At 39.7% G+C, this 20,305-nt stretch overlaps 1 protein-coding gene across 3 annotated transcripts; it reads right to left on the bottom strand.

Moving 5' to 3' along the window:
• Positions 1 to 3,197: 3,197 nt before the first annotated feature.
• Positions 3,198 to 18,931, bottom strand: Aqp11 (aquaporin 11). 3 transcript variants are annotated; one of them, XR_015451354.1, is made up of 3 exons: positions 17,769 to 18,869; positions 8,116 to 8,232; positions 3,198 to 3,531 (listed from the first exon to the last, which is right to left on the bottom strand). XR_015451354.1 is itself a non-coding variant. In XM_004869667.4 (3 exons), the coding sequence occupies exons 1-3, from the start codon at positions 18,600 to 18,602 to the stop codon at positions 3,452 to 3,454; spliced, it is 816 nt and encodes a 271-aa protein (XP_004869724.1). In that variant the 5' UTR covers positions 18,603 to 18,931; the 3' UTR covers positions 3,198 to 3,451. The 3 variants fall into 3 exon arrangements, 2 of the variants coding, with proteins under 2 accessions (XP_004869724.1, XP_004869723.1); XM_004869667.4 differs by having other exon boundaries at positions 17,984 to 18,931; XM_004869666.4 differs by lacking the exon at positions 8,116 to 8,232 and having other exon boundaries at positions 17,984 to 18,841.
• Between the last annotated feature and the right edge of the window lie 1,374 nt (positions 18,932 to 20,305).

The following is a 20,305-nucleotide window of genomic DNA, read 5'->3' as shown; positions in this document are numbered from 1 at the left end:
TACATTGCGAGACCCTGTCTCCCCCAAAAAAAAAAAAATTGTTACCGAAGTTGTTTGTGTTTTTGATGTTTAGAAATTTTAAAGGCATAGGCATCTTTTCTTTCCCCATCAAATGTGATCCATCTAAAATATTTCTAAAAGTTAGGATTAGTGGGGCTAGGGATGTAGCTCAGTGGCACTGTGCCTGCCTGGCAAGCACAAGGTCCTGAGTCTGATCCCTGGTACCCAAAAGAAAAGAAAAAGGGTTAGTGGTTCTGTTTTAGGTTCTTTCATTTGAAAATATGGTCTCTATGGATTTCCTTCTCCTTCAGATCAGCTTGCCAGATATTTACACTTTTCTAATATGCATATTTAGATTTTTATGTGTTTCGAGATGCTATTAGTATCTTCCTCAGTATTGGTAAAGGTAAGAGATTATGTACAGATGATTAAAATGTGTGGCTCTTTGCTTTAGACAGATGTGCTTGGTGATTAGAAATACTAAATACTTGAAATTCGCTTCATCTACAGGATTTCAGTAGGCTCACAGCTTAAGCTAAGTCTTATGCAGAGTATTTCTTTATAGAATGGATGAATCCACATCTGGTCTTCTGCAAGTAATATATAATAATTTAATTTGAAGCAATATCCCTTATAGAACTATTGCCATCCCTTGATAAAGGAGCTGGGACATCTTTAAACTAAGATCTTACTCTGCTCAATATATACAAGTCAGTATCTAATTTGAAGGATTTCCTAATTTCAAATGAGAAGTCAGAAAAGTTTCTGAGAGAGGAGTGAACCAGGTTAGGATTCTGTTTTTAGCTTACTTTTTAAAGAGAAAGAAAATTATAGCCAGGTGCAAGGGTGCATACCTGAAATCCCAGCTATTTAGGAGGATGGCAAGTCTGAGGCCAGCCTGGACAACTGAGAGAGAACTTTTGTCAAAATTTCAAAGAGGTGGGGAGGGGACATTGCCTAGCATGAGTGAGTCCCTAGGTTCAATCCCCATTACTGCTAAAGGAAAAAGAAAACAAGAGCTATATAACTTAGGGATAAGGCTAAGTAGCTAAAAGTATATACAGGCTAATAATTCTTAAATTTTTTAGGATTATTTTGGGGAATTATATGAATTACCTGATACACATAAAGCACTTGGAACAACTAACTAGAAATAGCTTAGAAGATGCCAGTTATTACCAATAGTAGTAATGACTTATTTCCATAATAGAACTTTTTGTTTTTGGTACCAAGGATCGAACTCAGGACCTTGCGCTTGCGAAGCAGGCATCGGAACCACTGAGCTAAATCCCTGGCCCTTCATAATAGAGCTTTAACATTAACCCACCACTTAAAGTACATCTGTGAAGTTTGAAATATAAAACTTTACTGAGCAATTAAAATAGACTTCATGAAATCCATGCGTTTTTTCCCATAGGCCCTTCAGACCTTCACTGCATGTCTCTTATTCTATAAAGAGGTCTAAGGCACTGGAAGATGTAGTTTCTAGACATGCAACAAGTTAGTAAAATATATGGGAGTGGTTGCATCAAGGCATGTCAGTAGCAGCAGTGAAGAGCTGACAGCATCATAAAAAGAAACAAATACTCTGTCAAAATAAGCAGTCTAAGCCTATATAATATATAGTGCAAATAGTGAAGACAGTATAAAGATAGTGCAGCAGTTTTTATAAAATTATGACCCTCTGTCAGCCCAAATTCTGGTTGTAAACCAATCCACATTTGTCTAGCTCAGGCAGAAAAAAGTCTTTGGTGACTCACAAAATAGACAGGAGGCCAGGTGTAGTGGTACATGCCTGTAATCCCAGCACTCAGCAGTCTTATTTTAAACACTGTGGCAGTCCAGTTAAACTTATCATTTAACTATTTAACATTTAACTACTGAGTCATAATTTTGTTACTTCTAATTTCTACATATTGCTCTGGTATGTTTATGAGTTAGAGACAAAGTCCCTTATCTTCAGACTGGCTGCCTTGTAAGGTAGGCTCAGCAACAAGCTGCACATAGTTCTGTCTGCAGGTGTAAGTAGAGTGACTGTCTACATGCTGATCTCCAAGCATCATTTAAGTTACCTGGCAACTTATCAGTTACTCGTTAATTGATCAGTATTACTCAAGCAGATCATATCTCGCCCTTTTTTGAAAAACTTTCAAATCTGATAATAGAATTGCCTTTGAAGAGAAACACACTTAAATTTTTATGGCCTGAACTTTTTTTTTTTTTTGGTACTGGAGATTGAACTTGGGACTTGCGCTTGCGAGGCAGGTGCTGGAACCACTGAGCTAAATCCCTGGCCCCAATGGTCTGAACTTTTGATAAAAATTAGACCTCATAAAGGGCCAGGATTTAGCTCAATGGTGCCACCATCTGCCTTGAAAGCACAAGGTCCTGAGTACAATCCCTGGTACAAAAAAAAAAATTAGACCATAAGATAAAAGGACTCTGACAGAAAAACTGAAGGTTCTTTAAACCTCAGAAAATACCTAAATTTAATTTTTATAAAAAATTTAGTGTTTCTTCAGAGCCTACAGTTTAGTCACAGTAATGACTAAGAAGTTTTGGGTTGAAGTAGAAGTCTAAAGATGATATTTGGCTCTCTGTGACCTTGGGCACAGCAGCAGTTAGAAAGTCCTCTGGACTTAGCTTCCTTTCCCATAAGATGGAAATTAAAAGTCTATATCCTGCTTACTTCACAAGGTACAAGTGTGAGTGTGAAAAGCTTAAATCTTGATTTCTTTCTTTTCTTTTTTTGGTACCGGGGATCAAACTCAGGACCTTGTGCTTTCAAAACAGGCCGGCCTTAAAGCTTAAATCTTGATTTCTATGGTGCACTGTTTTATTCTGTTAAAGAATCAACTTCCCTAAAGATAGTGAGATTGTCTACTTGGAGAAAATATTTTACTAGATTAGAATATATTTAAAATTTAGGAAACCCCTTGAGGATCAGTGGGTGTATCATCTACTTCCAAAAGCAACTTTTCTAGTGAAAGGTGACACCACTGATGGTATCGCTGTGTGAGGTAATGGCTGGAAAGTATTTTCTCTCCAGTTCTGTAAACAAAACCTGTTGTACTTTGGTTAAAAATCTTGTTCATTCAGGTGACACCTGATACACAATTTCTTTGGTCCTGCTATCACTTTCCCTTCCATGGTCAACCTTATACAGTATCATTAAAGTTAAGAATTAACACTTGAGGTTCTATGTGAAATTTAATGAATCGGTCTTTTTTAGCAGCATTTAATACATCACTCAAAAGAACAAGTGTTGATTGAGAAATACAGAATACCTCATTTTTAGAGTAATTTGTTTAAGTCCCAGAAACCTTTTAAGACAACTTTCTCAGTGGAAGTTAAAACACTGATGAATCCAGTGCAGCCAGTACGAGATAATAAAATCTTTGTCACATCCAGCTTGACTGTCCTATAACTTAGTCTGAGTCTTTTGGAATAGTTACTCCTTTTTATTAATTGTTTGGCTGTTATGCAGCCATGGTAGGAAAAAGCTGAACATCAAAATCATCAACAGTACACCTGAAAGACAAAATACAGTTAAAAAAAAATTAAAAGGCCATAATCACTAATTGGGTATAAATTAATATTCTCACATTTTTCTTCAAACATGCATCCTTAAATACAGTATGTACTTGATAAACCCAGTAGGAGCCAAAGAATCAATTTAAAGGATAAGCAAACTCCAAAAATTAAGAGTTTTAGTTTTGTTTCCATTTCTGACTTGCAAAGAAAGCCTGGACTCGAGTCTTCTTTTGCTTCTCTGTAAAGTGACAGCTCTCCTTCCCTGCCATGACCCTGGAACTAGAGTACCTGAAAGCACTGAGTTTTCATGTGGAAGCTCAAATAAGAACAATGTGATACATTGCTTTCTCTTCTCTTTCTTACTACCACTCAGCCATTAATAGCTTTTAGATGTACCAAATAAAATGTTTGAAACAAAGTTTTTGTTAATGCTGAAATGTTAATTTTAAAAAATTTTTATTAGTACACGTTTGCAGTTACATAATGATTACATTACATAACACATCTTAATTATTTTGACATCCCTTTGCCCTCCCCCTTCTTGGTCCTCTTCTCATTTTGAAATCTTAAATACAGTAAAAATATTTTTAAAATTAGCGTATTAGTAAATCTTCATTTTTATGCTCTTGTGCTGCTGGGGATTAAACCCAGAGCTTTTGTGCATGCTAGGCAAGGACTCTAACACAGCTGCATCTCGAGTCCTAAATCTTTGTTTTTGAGGTTATATCAGACAAATAACACTAGGCCTTTGCTCATTTTTTCAATGTGAAATAAGGTGGAGGAAAGTGACTGACATAGAGCTCAACATTGCCATCTTGAAAGGGAATTATGCAGTAATCTTAAATCGTAATGTTTTTAGGCTTAAAGCTCTAGGGTTTACATTCAGATTTTTTTTTTTTTTTTTTTTTTTCTGGTACTGGGGATCAAACTCAAGACTTTGCATTTTTGAGGTAGGTGCGGTGCTACCGAGCCTACTGAGCTAAATCCCTGGCCCTACATTCAGATTTTTAAAATGAGGTTTTATTACATTCAGGCTTGAAACTATTTTACTGTTTTGGCAACAAAAGAAAACCTCAAGATTTGGCTAGCATTTTGATACTCTTAACAGTTTTTTGAAAGATCAGTATGTAACCAGTCTTTAAATGAAAAAGTCAGATACAATCCCTGTGTTAACTGACCCCAGATTTTGCCAATTTCTTTTCTAAACTTAAAGCTAGAAAACAAGACATGATATTTAAAACTTTACAAGATAGCACGGTGGGACATGCCCATAATTCCAGCAGTCTGAGAGGCTGAGGCAGGAGGATCCCAAGTTCAAGGTCAGTATGAGCAATTTAGTGAGACCCTGTCTGAAAATTAAAAACTGGGCTGGGGATGTAGCTCAGTGTGAAAGCCCTGGATTCAATCCCCAATATCACCAAAACAAAATAACAATAACAAAAACTTCTTCCAAAAATAGAATTGCAGTTTTATTAAAGTACACAGAATTTGCCAAATTTTATTGTATAAAATACATAAACTAGGAAATAATTCTATGTTCTTTTTTTTTTTGGTACCGGGGATCGAACTCGGGACCTTGTGCTTGTGAGGCAGGCATTGGCACCACTGAGCTAAATCCCCAGCCCCTATGTTCTTTTGGGTTTTGTTTTTTGAGACAGGGTCCTAGTACATAGTCTAGGCTGGCCTTGACCTCCCTCTAGCCTTGAACTTGGAGTCCTCCTGCTTGAGCCTCCCTAGTGCTAAGATTACAGGCATATGCCACCATGTCTGGCTTTCTTTCTGTTTATATTCTTATGGTCACATTTCTGGCATTTTTAATATGGGAAGATGACAGACTATTAGAAGAATTACAGTGATCTCTTATGATGAGAGCTTTTGCAATTGGATTTTTTGCTTGTTTTTTGCATTTTCTCCATCTTAACTCTTTGAACAACTCTTGTAAATTATAATTTCTTATTTTTCCCATTCTTGGAGTTTAACTTAATTTTATTTGGAGCCATTTTTTTCCATAAGGAATATAAATTCAATATATGACAAAATTCAATAGCAAGCTAGAATTTAGTGTTCTAACAGCTGCCATTTATTCACATATATGTATTTATCAACATATATTGAATGATGGCTTCATTTTTCATTCATAAATCTTATAAAAGAGTACAAGAGCGTGCCTCTTTAAACCAAGAGCTACAACAGAAATTTTATATTGGGTTCATTAGAATATGTGAATGAGTACTCTCAAGAAGCTAAATAGGGCCATGTATAATTAAAGAAGAGTTTGATCCTGATTCTATTTGTAAGAGATTCCTTGTATCGCAGCAAATAAATGGATAAATATATTTTTATTTTGGTATTTCAACTGTTTTCACATGTCTTTGAAATGTGGTGGTAGTGGCCACAAGTAAGATGTTATAGTCCTGTTTACACAGATTTGAGAATACTGAATAGTTCCCTTCCCCACTCTCCCACTCTGGTCTGTAAAGGAGAAAGAGTTACTTGTCCTTTATTTATCTATCATGGGACTTTTTCCTTTATCATGTGCCTTTTCTTTTTTCTTTTTGGTACCAGGAATAGAACTTGGGACCTTGTGCTTGTGAGGCAGGTGGTGGAACCACTGAGCTAAGTCCCCAGCCCCTTCTTTTTTCTTTTTAAACAGATGAGCAATAAGAAACAAAATATTAACTGGACAAAAATGAGAGTGGAGAATTAGTGGAGAACACACATCCTTATTAATTTATAGTTATAAATTATAAGTAGATTTAAAACAGGTAACCAAGCAGGTGTGCTGCTGCATCTCTAATTCCAGCACTCTGGAGGCTGAGGCAGGAGGATCATAGGGGGTTGAGGCCAGCCTGGACTACATAATGATTTCAAGGCTGGCCTGAAATACATAGTGAGACTGCTGGAAAAAAGACAAAGAACAAAATCAAGAAATGCTGACAACTTATACAAAGAAATGCTTTTTTTTTTTTTGAGATGGTCTTGCAGGCTGAATTATAGTGCTGGGATTTCAGGCTTATACCACACAACAAGCTCAAAAAGTGCATATTGCCTGGGCTGGAGATACAGCTTTTGGTAGACCTAGCATACTTGAGGCCCTAGATTCAAGCTCAGTGCCACCACCCTCCCTCAAAAAAAAAAAAAAAGCCTGTTGTGATTATAATTATTGTAAAATATTTTTCATATTATTTGACCCCTCTATATAGATAGTTATATATCTGATCCAAATAAAAGTAATGAAATCTGTGGATAATTTAAAAACTATACTTAACTGCAGTTATTTAGTATTTCATGAGATGCTCTTCTGCAAGTCAGGTGAGCTCACAAATTTGCTGAGGCAAATTTCAGCCAAAAAAGAATTTTTCTTGGGCTGGGGATTTAGCTCAGTGGTTTCTCCGCCTGCTGCGCAAGCGCAAGGACCCAAGTTCGATCCCCGGTACCAAAAAAAAAAAAAAAAGATTTTTTTTTTTCTTTAGTAATCACTCCACCACCACCCCACCCCTACCCCCACATGGGGCGGGGGGAAATGTGCTGGCCAGGTAGGTGCCCCCCCCCCCTTTAAGAGACTAAACTGGCCTCAGACTCGTAGGCCCAAGGGATCCTTCTGCTTCAGTCTCCTAGTAGCTATAACTATAGGCCCAGGCCACTGTGTCTGAAGCTGTGTGTGCACACTAGGGATCAAACCCAGGGACCAAGCACCCTGCCAGGTTTGTGTGTGTGGTATGTGTATGTATGGTACTGGGGATTGAACCTGGGGTCTTTGCATTCAGCTACATCTTCAGCCCTTTATTTATTTTTTGGGGTACCGGGAATTGAACTCTGGACTCCATTCGCGAGGCAGGCAGTGGCACCACTGAGCTCAATCCCCGGCCCTAGCCCTTTATTTTTTTTAAATTTTGAGATGGTCTCAACTAAGTTGCACAGAATGGGCTCAAATTTGGGATCCTCTTTCAGCTTCCCAGAGTGTTGGGGTTACAGGTGTGTACCTCTCCTGCCCTTCAGGATTTCTTAAAGGGATATCATACTTGAAACTGATTAACCTTAACTTGATTTTATTTTTTTAAAGATAAAAACAGTTTTAGCTGGGTGTGGTGGCACATGCCTGTAATTCCAGCACTTAGGTGGCTGGACAGCCTGGGCTGCATAGTGAGTCCAAGGGCAGCCTGAACAACATAGTGAGAACCTGTCTCAAGAAACCAAAACAAAACAAGATAAAAGCAGTTTTTAGGGCTGGGTATTTAGCTCAGTGGCACCATGTCTGCCTTGCCAGCACAAGGTCCTGAGTTCGATCCTTGGTACTGGAAAAAAAGTAATTAATGTATTTACTTATTTATGGTGCTAGTGAAACCCAGGGCCTCCTGAGTTCTAGGTAAGCCCTGTACTACTCAGCTATACCCCTAGCTCTGATAAAAGATTTAAAGGCCACTGTATAAAATAAAATGTTACTTTGAGCCTGTTAACTTCCTTTTTCATTTTCTTTTTTGTGGCAGCTCTGGCTGTGGAAATTGACATATTACAGTAACATTACATATCGCACTTTAAGATACCCTGACTTTCAGACATATTAAATAAAAATTTGCTTACCTAAAGAAGGACCCAGCCAATATACTATAAAAAATCGAGGAAAAGCTTCATCAAAACATATGAAATGAAGTGAAAGTGCCAAAGCTGGATTAAATAGAGCTCCTGTTAGACTTCCTCCTGTAATACATTTTAAGCAGAGTGATTCCAAACAGTGTATTTTATATTTTCTTGTACCTGTAAATCAATGGGTTATTCAGTTCAACTATTTTTAGATACTTAAGTATTCTTTTTTTTGGCGGGGGGGTACCGGGGATCAAACTCCGGTCCTTGCGCTTGCACAGCAGGTGGTGAAACCACTGAGCTAAATCCCCGGCCAAATATTCTTATTCTATGATATTTCTTTGCAGACTCAACCAGCATAGAGTGTAACAGATAGGATTATAAAATGCTAGATACAAAAAAAGACAAATGATATTAGGAGTTTAAACTCAGCACTTCTCCTGTGTGCTATAAAATGCACATTGGAAGTTAGTGTCCTCTATTATTGTTCCAACAGTTTTGACTGCTCTTAACATTCATCAGTTTGAATAAATTAATGATGATAAAAATAAAATGAAAATACAGTTAAAATGTGCATAATATCTCAGGGTCCCCATGGGCATAAGCATACCTTTGTATTGAAAACAAAAAATAAAATGGACTAAAGCATTATCATTCGTTCTGTTTTTACTTGTTAGCAGCAGAGTCCCTAAGAAGTGGACTCTTAAGGGCAGGTGTGGTGGTGCACACCTGTAATCCCAGCACTTAGGAGGCTGAGGCAGGAGGATCACCAAGAGAACAAAAAACAAAAGTGACTGGTACATCTCAGTCAAGTGTTTATAAAACCAGAAGTGACTGTGAGTGGTCATGAGAGATAAGCACAAATTTTAATTGTGACTTTTCAGGACTCATGCTCCAGCTCTATACCCATATTCCAACTCTGATATGGGGCCCAGGAGTTTCTACTTCTGGCTACAGCAGGAAAGGAAAGGCAGGGGAGGCTGGGTGACTGACTGTCCAGCACTACCAGACCTGTGGCTGTGCTTTTCTCAACCCTACAAGCCTCCCTAAGACAGTGACATTCTTGGTAGTTCCTCTGGTTGGAAGCCTAAGGGAACACATCTGCCTCTTCCTTCAGGCACAGAGACAGATTCCAAGAGCTTCAGAGTTGAAAACTACAGTATAATGTCTTCATAAACTGGAGTAAAGTGAAAGTGGAAATTAAGTGACCCTTTCATATTTCACCAATGAAGTTTCACACTGGATGGGCTGAGAACAATGAAGCTATGTTGAGATGAAGATACTGAGCAAAACAGCTCACTCAATGACTTTTTCCTAGCATACCAGCCTGACAGCATGATTCATATTCATGTCCCAGCAATTACAAATGATGTGTCATGGACCTTCAGAATCATCCTTGAACAGTCAAATCCTGGATTGTAAACCTGCAACTGCCATGGGTTAACAGAATTGTTTAGTTGGCAGCTGGTCAGTAAGTCCACAGAAAATTGAGTTCCTAGGTCTAGTACCATGGGGAGAAAGATTAAGGCTCACAAATTTTTATGAGCTATGATAATATAAGTGAACTATGAACTAAACCATTCCCCTTAAGGTTACTTCACCTCAGTACTGTGGGCCAGGGTATACTGAAGACTTTCTGTTATAAGATGAACATTATGTCATTCTCATATCATTCTAAAACTTGAGCTTTCCTTATCTTCTAATCCTCACATCACTGTTCTGTTCAGTGTGAATTGGCAGAAGCTGTTCCTCCTACCAAGCAGTAGCCTATCCAGAGGACTCGGATGATGGCTGGCACCAACTGCCAGACACATAAGTGAGGGTACCATAGCTTTTCCAGCCCCACGACTGAATGCAGCTGCCTGAGTGACCTCAGATCTGCCCATCTAACTCAGAATTGTGAAAGATAATAAATTACTGTTAAGTATTGGAAGGGTTTATTACAGATAAAACTGAAAAGAAATCCACATCAGGCATGGGTTCCATGTTAACAAAAGCCCCAAACATGGGCTTTGCTGTTTCACCTGATACATCTTTGTTGTAGGGAGCTGTCCTGTGCACTATAGAATGTTTAGTGGCATCCCTGTCCCCTACCTAGTATGATGCCAGTGGCATACTTCTCTCCCCATACCATAACAAAAATGTTTCCAGATATTGCCAAATGTTCCCTGGCAGCAAAGTTTTCCCTAGTTGAGAACCACTGTCCTGGAGAAACACTGGAATTTGTATATAAGAAGACATTTGTTTATAGTGACAACTGGGTAAAACCTAAAAGTCCATTCACAGAAAAGTAGCTAAGTAAACAAGTTTATTATTACTTTGGAATATCATGAAATATTTTGAGATAATGAGCAAGTCTCTCTACTAACATAGATAAATCACTGAACAACTACCACCAAAAAAAGCACAATGTAAGATGTAAGATGGGTCAGCTTTCTGTCACAATGACAAAATATCTGAAAAACAACTTGAAGCAGGAAAGGTTTATTTTAGCTCACAAGTTTCAGAGGTTTCAGTCCATGGTCAGCTAGCTCCATTCCTTTATGCCTTTCATCAGGCAGAGACCTGGCAAAGGGCTGCATGGAAGGAAAGCTGCTGGACTTGAAGCCAGGAAGCAGAGCTAGAGAAAAAGGAGCTGTGGACAAGATGGTCCCCAAGGACACACCTCCATGACTCATTCCCTTCAACCAGGCCCCACCTCCTAAATTTCTATCACCTCCCAATATTGCAGTCAAATTATGAGTCCATTAATGGATTAAATCACTGATACAGTTAGAGCCATCATGACCTAATTACTTCCCAAGAGCCCATCATCTGGCAGCCAAGCACATGGCCTTTAGGGGACATTTAGATCAAAACCATAACATTAGGTATATTTTTATGTTAACATGAACATAAACATATACATAGTTTCATAGAGTAGTATCTGTATAACAAATATATTTAAAGAATATGGAAGAACAATACATACCACACACAAAGATTACTAGTAGCAAAAATAGCCAGAAATGGAGGGGACAAGCATGGAAGGTGACAGTCAAAAGGCACTTAAGTGTTTGTTTTTTATAAAGAGAACACATTCATGTGTTGTATAATTAAACACGACTTATTTAAAAAGAATAATCAGGCACAGAACTATTTGAAAGTGGCTTCAGCAACAAGTTACTATTTATTGGCCTTTGAAGGAAGATCTCATAACAGTGCATGTTGAAGAAGAGGTATCCCTGGGGAGATCTTGCTGGCTGACTCCCTAGAGTCTTAGAGGACAGCGTGAACTTAATGAAATTACCACCACCAAAGATGAGCTTCCAAGTCTGCCAATTCTAGGGCACTAATATTTCTCAATATTTTTAAGGGGAATAAAATTCTGTGTGTCAGAAGGGTATTAGTTACAATTGTGTAAGACTCATGTATAGGCTAGAAGGTCAATTTACAAATTAATAGTGGAAGCTAGTCCTTTCAGTAACCAGAATATTTGTCTTCATCTCCAGGGCACCCAATTCCTGTTAAGTACCCCCTGGAAAGCCAATCTACCCTCAGAAGTCATCTGGTGAGCATATAATCAAACACTATGATGAGGTCTGGTGAAACACCACTGTCCAGAACTGAAAGTATCTCTCAGTGACAAAACTTTTCCCCAGATTCAGTCTCTGCCTGGTGGACAGGGCTCTTAATTACATTTCCAAACATTCCACATTTTATTTCTGGTTCAGGTCCTGTTGATATGCTCCTTTACTAATTAAGCTTGTTAGCTAGCTGATTTTAGGCTATTCTTGTAGACCTGAAGAATGCCATTAACATTTCTCAGAGGTTGGGGGAACATGTAGTATTTGTACAAAAATCATTTAACTGGATGATTTGCAAATTGACACATTCCTATATAAAAGTTGTAAATTAAATTTTCCTGAACTTATCCCCAAAGGACTCGTGAGTATCAAAAGAATCAATTGTGCCAGAATGATCAAGTTATACTACAAGCCTATGAGAAGTTAGTAGGGTAAAATAGTAGTAACAATAACATTTCTTAAGCACTTAGTATATGCCAGATACTATGCTAAGAACTTGAAATACTATTCCTCATACTCTTATGACATAGTGTTATTCCCTTTTTTTCTTTTTTTGGTGGTACTGATGATTGAACTCAGGGCCTTATGCATGCTAGGAAAGTGCTCTACCACTGAGCTATATCCACAGCCCTTTTAATTTGAGGTAGCGTCTTGTTAGCTAGGATCACCTCAAGTTCGAGGCCAGCCTGGACTACACAGTGAGTTCAGGGCCAGCCTAAATTACCAAGCGAGACCCTGTCTCAACAAAACAGAACAAAAACCAAGAGATGGCATCTTGCTGAATTGCCCAGAAACTAATTTCAAACTTTCACTCTTTCTGCCTGAGCCTCCAAGTGTGTCCTACTAAGCCTGGCTTTAGTCTCCACTTTGAAGATGTGCAAACTGAGGCCCATACCTCAGTACATACCTAGTTCAGGGTACAGCCCAACTCTAAACCTGTGCCTTAACCAATATATTATACTGCTATAGTAAAAAAGAAGTATGGGGCCTTTGAAGCTGTCCTTCTTTGTAAATTGTTAATAGCATCTATTTTATATAATTGTTGTGTTAAAAGGGAACACATGTAAAGGACTTAGTTCCTTTCTTTTTTGACAGATAATCTTACATAAATTTATGGCTTACAAGGATACCAAAAATCTGGAATGAAGTAAAACACTACAGTTTCTTCAAAGAATGTATTACTTATATTGAAAGCCCTTGGATATATAATATGGAATACCAGATATGTATTTTATCTGTGTGAAGTTTTTTAAAAAATGAACAAACTGCTAGTTCATTCACTTACTCTAAAAATTCTTACTGCTTATTTTTGTACCAAGTGACAGTATGCTAAGTACTGGTTATACATTATGATGAGTAAACAAATTTGGTCTCTGTACTCAAAGCTTATAATCTGGTTGCAGAAGACAGGCATTATGTCAGAAAATGATGTATAATTTAAAAGTCTACAAGCCAGGTGCAGTGGCACAAGCCTGTAATCCCAGCATTCTGGGAGGCTGAGGCAGGAGGATCACAAGTTCCAAGCCCAACCTGGACCACTTGGCAATTTAGTGAGGTCCTGTCTTAAAATTTAAAAAGAGGGAACTGCAGCCCACTGAAGGTTCTGTGTTAAATCTCCAGCACCACAAAAAATAAAATTCTACAAATTAAAAGTGGTGCAGCAATAAAGACAGCTTACATGCGTAGAATAGCATTTTTTCAATTATCTAATTATGCCTAAAAATGAATGTAATTTTCTTACCCTGTTCATTGAACTAAATACTTCCAAAATCCAAATTAAGGGAGATTTATTTGACATCTGCATCAGTACTTTATAGCTCTAAGAGAGAGGCATAGTGGGGCATACCTGTCATCCTAGCTACTCACACGGCCTAGGTGGGAGGATCACTTGCTCATGAATTCAAGAGCAGCTTGGGGAATACAGGGAGACCTCATCTCAAAAAAAGAGTATATAGCTCTGTTAAGTCACACAACTATTTTTTTAACTTTATAGACAGGCCAATAAATATATGAGTGATAATGATATCAATAGCCTTCGATGCACATAAAATTTTGAGGTTCTGGGCTGGCTCAGTTTTACAGCATGTGTTTATCATATACAAGGAAGCCCTGAGTTCAACCCCAGGACCAAAAAAAAAACACTTGGGCTTCTAAGAATCAATAAATACATACATCATCCTAGGAATTTGTAGCTATGCTGCTAGACAGTTAAATTCTGAATCTTAATCAAAATCATTAATCATTTATTTTGATGTGACCTGTATTGGTGATTCCTGAGTGCTCTCAAAGCCAAGTGATTAAAGAAATTTCAGAGCAGTGCACCTTTGTCGAGTCTGTACTCATACTATGTGAGAAATTTAAAAAGTTATATCAAAATGACTTGTAACAAGGCCTGCTCCAGCCAGCCCTCCTGCCTTATTCCTTTTACATTCTTACATCCTTCCTGTAAAAGCCTCACTTTTGCCTGACAGTACATTCAAGACAGTCCATCCATTCAATCTGGAATAGTTATGACATTTCCACAGAAAATAATGGAGAGTGATATGGTTCAGTGCAGCATTTACCAAATTAGGTTCTCTTCTGTTATATGCCTCGAGACAAAAGCTTGCAAACTGGGCCGGGGATTTAGCTCAGTGGTTCTGGCGCCTGCCTTGCAAGTACAAAGTCCTGAGTTCAATCCCCAGTACCCCCCCCCCCCGCCAAAAAAAAACAGTACCAAAAAAAGCAAAAGTTTGCAAACTGTATGCCATCTCCTCCTCTTGTCCTCCTCTTGGAGTGGCCCATTACATAACAGCACACTGAAAGGCTCTGTAAGTTCTTAAAACCAGAAAACCTAGGGCTGGGGATTTAGCTCAGTGGTTTCACCACCTGCTGCGCAAGCGCAAGAACCTGAGTTCGATCCCCAGTACAAAAAAAAACAAAAACAAAAAAACCCCACCAGAAAACCTATTTAATCCAGACTTGTTTGGCAACAGAACCCTTTTGTGATTTAAAAGGATTTTAATTGTAGCAAAATATATACATAATAAAATGTGCCATTTGGTGTTCTTTACATTCATAATGCTGCTCAACCATCAGGACTTTTTTCCAAGTTTCCCACCACTCCAAAAACTTTTCTAAAAGTTCTCCATCATTCCAAACACACACTTTGTATCCATTAAATAATAATACCCCATTCTTTCCTCCTCCCCAAGCCTTATAACCTCTATTCTACTGATTGACTCTGTGAATTTACCTGTTTTAGATATATCATGAAAGTGAAGTCCTACATTTGTCCTCTTGTGTCTGCATAATATTTTCAAAGTTCATCCATGTTGTAGTGTATGTCAGAACTTTGTTCCTTTTTATAGCTAAGTCATATTCAATTGTGTATGCTTTTGTAACTGTAGAAATACTGATAATGAAATGAGTAGGTGCTTTAGCGTGAGTTTGAACTGTGGTTCCAGTATATTCTAGTAGTATAAACGGAGACAATCACTCTACCTCTGAGCCTCACTTATTTACTTAAAATGGGAATAACATATTCATCAGTGGGCTGTGTAAGGATTAATTAAGAAAATCATAAATTTCCTTGCAAAATGCTTTGGTCTATAACATATACTCAATGAATCTCTTATATTGGCAGAAAAGAAAATTACAATGAAGAGCATAATAGATTATGAATTTCTGTAAGTAGTAGTAACCAGCATTTGTCCATTTGGTTCTACCCTGCGTTCTCTGGCATTGTCCAGTACTGTAGCCACTAACTGCAGTACAGTGTGACTCCTGAACACCTCAAATGTGGCTACTGCAAGTGAGGAATTAATCTTTAATTTTAGCTAATTTAAACCTAAATAGTTACATGGGGCTAACGGCTACTGAATTGGACAATGCAGATCTAGACTCCTAGAGTAGTGGTGCTCAACCTTGGTTTCATAGTGGAATCACCTGGGGAACTTTAAAATATACCACTGCCTAGCCTCTTTCCCAGGGCAATTAAATTTTAATCTTTGGAACCAGAATAGGTATTTTTGTTGTTGTTACCGGGGATCAAACTCAGGACCTTGCACTTGTGAGGCAGGCAGGAGAACCACTGAGCTAAATCCTGGGTATTTTATCCTAGGTATTTTTTTTTTTTTTTTTTTGGTACCGGGGATCGAACTCGGGTCTTTGCGCTTGCAAGGCAGGCAGTGGAACCACTGAGCTAAATCCCCGGCAATCCTAGGTATTTTTAAAAGCTCCCCAGTTGATTCAAAGCAAAGAGAATGTTGAGAACCACTGCAGTAGTGATTGTTTACTCCCCTCCCCCATTAATTAGTAGCTACATTTCAAGAAAAAAAAAAGGCAGTGTTTGGAATTCCTTAAATTGATATTTTATTGGGCTGGGGATTTAGCTCAGTGGTTCCGCCGCCTGCCTTGAAAGCGCAAGGTCCTGAGTTTGATCCCCAGTACCAAAAAAAAAAAATTGGTATTTTATTGACTTCTTCCAATAACTTTCCTATATTTATCTGTAACTTCAAACATTATTTCTCTTCTCTCAAAATCTGTCACTATAAAATAGAAAACAGCTGGGCTGGGGATTTAGCTCAGTGGTTCCGCCGCCTGCCTCGCAAGCGCAAGGTCCTGAGTTCAATCCCCGGTACCAAAAAAATAAGTAAATAAATAAAAATAAAATAGAAAACAGCTGATAATATATATGGTGTTATTTATGAAGTTATAACTATGCACTAAAAGTACGACTCTCAGAGGCTGAGGCAAGATGATTGAAAATTCAACCCCAACCTGGGCAACTTAGTGAGAACTTGTTTCAAAATAAAAAATAAAAAGGGCTGGGGTGAAGGCCCTGGGTAGCCAGTACTGCAAAAAAGAAAAATATATATATAAAAAAAGACAAGAATACCAATTTCATGATAACAGGAGGAGGAGGGACAGAGGTAAAGATCCAACTGTAGTTAATGTTTTACTTTAAAAATTTGTAAATTTTTACTGCCTTTTTTTTGAGACAGGGTCTCACTCTGTAGTCATTTGTTGCTTTTAATTGTACAACTACAGAAAAAGAACTAAACTGTGGCATAACTCTTTACTAGGGACAGTTCTGTTCATATACAGTCAATTTTTCTGCTTTAGCCAAAACCTAAAACTTTGGCAAGGAACTGTTCTCCACTCCTTTTCTCCTATACCATTTATTTTCATCAGTCTACCTTTTAAAAAAATGGTGCTATATCTAAAGAAGGGAAAATGGATTGGGAAATCTCTCATAAATCAAACATGTTTAAGAGTCCTTACTTTGAGATTTGCATATAGTGCTCCCCCCTTTTATTGCTAGGGCTCAAACCCAGAGCCTTGCACATGCTAGACAAGCACTCGTCACTGAGCTACACTCCTAGCCCTTTAGTTTGACTTTTAATGGGCAGAAGATGGACTATCACTATAAATTTCCTTTCCTATATTCATGCCTCAAAATGCTTTATAAATCGGATACAATCCCAGTAAAGTTATTTGTTGCAGTCATTTTAAATGATATGCGTCATCATTTGTTTCTTGTATTTCTTTTTTTCCCCACTACTGGGGATTGAACTTAGGACCTTGTGGTTGCGAGGCAGGCATGGTGCCACTGAGCTAAATCTAGCCCTGTTTCTTGTATTTCTTTGGGCTATTTAGAGTATATACTCACTGTAACTGAAGTATATCAAGGTAAATAAATGGCCTATTGATTTCTCAAGTTACTTGTTTTTAAAAAGCATTTTCAACTTCAAACAAGTTTTAATTTTAAAACATCTTTCTTAATAGGCTGTTTACAAGTTCATTTGTAACTCAAGATGAATTATTATGGAAATAAGAAATGACAAGTAATTTCCAGGAAAAAGAACTACAGAATTTCTACTCCCCACTCTTAACTACTGTGTGTTTAAGTAGGAAGGAACTTTTTAGACCTGGGATAGATTTTCAGTAGAGTGTCAGAAAGGATCTGTACCACCTTGGCATGAAAAAAGGTAACTGATAAGTTGTCTTTCCTTTTTAACTTTGAAACAATCCCTTCGTAGGATATCTGAACCTTTGGCAATATCTAACAGGATCTCATTTTCAGCACAGAAGCGGCTCCCTTACCTGGGTGTCCAAAAAAAGCACTTCATGAAGGAAGGATCTATACGTTGGCCTTATCAGTTAAGAACGGGGTGCAAATTAAAATAATCAAGGCTGGGGTGGCAATATTTATATCACAGCGCTGCAGGGGTTTCACATGTATCTTGATAAAGAACTTAGAGTTTCAGGTCATAGAGGTTCAGGTCGGACGTGCCAAGTGTTTTGTGGGAATGACAAACCTGCGTAGGCCAAAAAGGTGATGAGTGCAGCCAGCAAGTGGATACGAAGCTTGGCTCGGACCTCCTGGAAGTACAGCAGAGCGCAGTGGAAGATAAAGGAGCACATGGCCTCTGTGATAACCGCCTTGGCCAAGTCAGCATGGATGGGATTGTGGCAAGTGAAGCTCCTCTCGTTAAAGTGATACTGAGTCAGACCCAGGCTCCACAGGGCGCGCATGCAGTACCTGCTGCACAGGGCGCTCAAGAGCTGAGCTAAGAACCTCGTCGCCCCCATCTCAGGGGACATCCCCCCCAGCATCACCTGCATCATCAGGCTGCACGGGTTGCTGGAGGTGCCCACCAGAGTGAGGCCGTGCACCAGTGAGAAGAAGTAGATGAGAGTCAGCGTCCAGGTGGGGTGCGCGGAGTCCTGCTCGCTCAGCAGCAGTAGCTCGTGGGTGCAGCAGCAGATCTGAAAGGTGGCTAGAAACTCCAAGATAAAGGCGTGGGCCGCGGGCCTGTGGAGCTCCTTCCGAACGATCGAGCGTGCCAACCCCATGAACAGCACGACCGACAGCATCAGCCCCAGCGAGGCGCAGCTGTCGCGCAACTCGGGCCGCAGCCCCGGCAGCGGGGACATGGCTCCCCCGCTCGTCCGCCCGCACCAGCACCAGCGCCAGGACCGGCCGGGCCGGAGTTCCAAGTCCGCCGCCCTGCCCCTCCTCACGCCCCGGGGCTGGCGGCTGGTGGCGAGCTAAGGCTCCTCCCCCGCTTCTCGGCTCGGCGATTGGGTATTGGGGACGGGGCAGGTGAGAGGCGGTGGGGGGAGCTGAGCTTGGCTGCTGAGCTGAGGGGCAACGGTCGGCCGAGCCCGACACGCGCGCGTCCTCCGCTTCCCTCCGCGCTTGACGCGGGCGTGGGTAGGGTCGGGTGCGGTGGGGTGGGAGCGAAACCAGTGCCCCTTGAGGCACTGCGCACGCGCGCTCCTGCCGGCTGGCCGCGGGGTGCGGCAGTGCAAAGCAGCAGGACCAAGACCTGGGCCCTAAAGGCGAGCGCTCCGGATTCGCGCTGGAGGTGGCTGTGCAAGCGTTGCTCGAACTTTCTCTTTCTGCGCACCCGAAACTAATACATTGGGCTGGAATGACCCCTAAAGACATCTCAGCAGCCACCCTGTTTTTATTGATGGGGCGCCCGAGATTGAGAAGGCGGGTGCAGGGCAGGGTGGAGGGGTGCTTTAGTGGGAGGAGACTTGGGAACAAGGTTTGACCTGGGTAGGGGAGTGCTACAGGGTCTTTGAACCTTAGTTTTCTTATAATTCTACTGTTTTGTAATTGTGTTAATGTGTACATATACATAGTTATTTTAACGCATATAATTCAGTGACATTAATTACATACTCCTGTTGTACAGTCATCACCAGTTTCCAGAATTTGAGCGGTAGTTCTTAGAAATAATGTCCTCAAAATTTATATTGGCTTGAATTATTTAAATGTAATAATATGAAACGTTTCTTATATACACTGTGTCTCATGTGGAAAAGAAACCCCAAAGTACAACTGTGGAGAGGTCCACCAGGTAGCGTAGTGGGTCAGATCACCTACCTCTGATTTGTTTATAAAAGCATGAAGACTGTAGCACAGAACCTAGCTCACAGGGAGTGCTGAGTAAGTTGAAAGAACAAGATTCTATAGCTTGAATGCAAGAGCCCATGGCTGTCACTCCACACCCAACAGCTCACCTGTCACCTGAGGAGGTTCCGCAAAGAGGAAGTGGAGGACCTCAACTCACCCCTCCCGTGGAATAAGTTTGCTGACAGAAAAAGAATTTTCAGACATGTCAGGATGTATGCAAAATATTTATTTAACAGGGAAAAAGTATACAGAAGGAAGTGCAGGTGTTTGGAGAGTGAGATGCATTATTGTCTGGAGATGGGTGTATTTACGTGTTCCTGGGGCTGTCTTCCAGATGGTTATGTAGGCTGTGTATTTTTATTGTCAGATTACCCATCTGGTGGGCTGTTAGGATGTGTTTGAAGTTGAGACATGCTGCCCACTTAATCGTCCTGCTTCCTTGAGGAGGGAGGTCTGGAAAGAAGAGCACTGTATAGGTGAAAAGCACAGGCAAGCACCCAATTTTCAGACTTATTGTGTCCTTAAGACCCCAAGAGGGCCAGGGATTTAGCTCAGTGGTTCTGGCGCCTGCCTTGAAAGTGGAAGGACCCGAGTTTGATCCCTGGTACCAAAAACAAAAACAAAAACAAGACCCGTAGAAATTTTTCTTTGAAGTGAGTTCCTTGGAAGGGAAAAGGACATTATATCCTTGAGTAATTTTTTGTGTTCTGAG

Source organism: Heterocephalus glaber, unplaced genomic scaffold (assembly GCF_053883595.1).
Source record: "Heterocephalus glaber isolate CG9 unplaced genomic scaffold, H.glaber_assembly_v1.0 deba00001428, whole genome shotgun sequence".
NCBI classification, from domain to species: Eukaryota; Metazoa; Chordata; class Mammalia; order Rodentia; family Bathyergidae; genus Heterocephalus; species Heterocephalus glaber.
Note: the sequence above shows the minus strand (reverse complement) of the source record. Positions and strands in the feature narration are given on the sequence as shown.

Coding starts and splice junctions, on each gene's coding strand:
- Aqp11 (XM_004869667.4), bottom strand. CDS start 18,602: ATGTCCCCGCTGCCGGGGCTGCGGCCCGAGTTGCGCGACAGCTGCGCC. Junction 8,233..17,983: donor CACCTTTTTGGCCTACGCAG/GTTTGTCATTCC, acceptor AATGTATTACAG/GAGGAAGTCTAACAGGAGCT. Junction 3,532..8,115: donor TTGGCTGGGTCCTTCTTTAG/GTAAGCAAATTT, acceptor TTTGTCTTTCAG/GTGTACTGTTGATGATTTTG.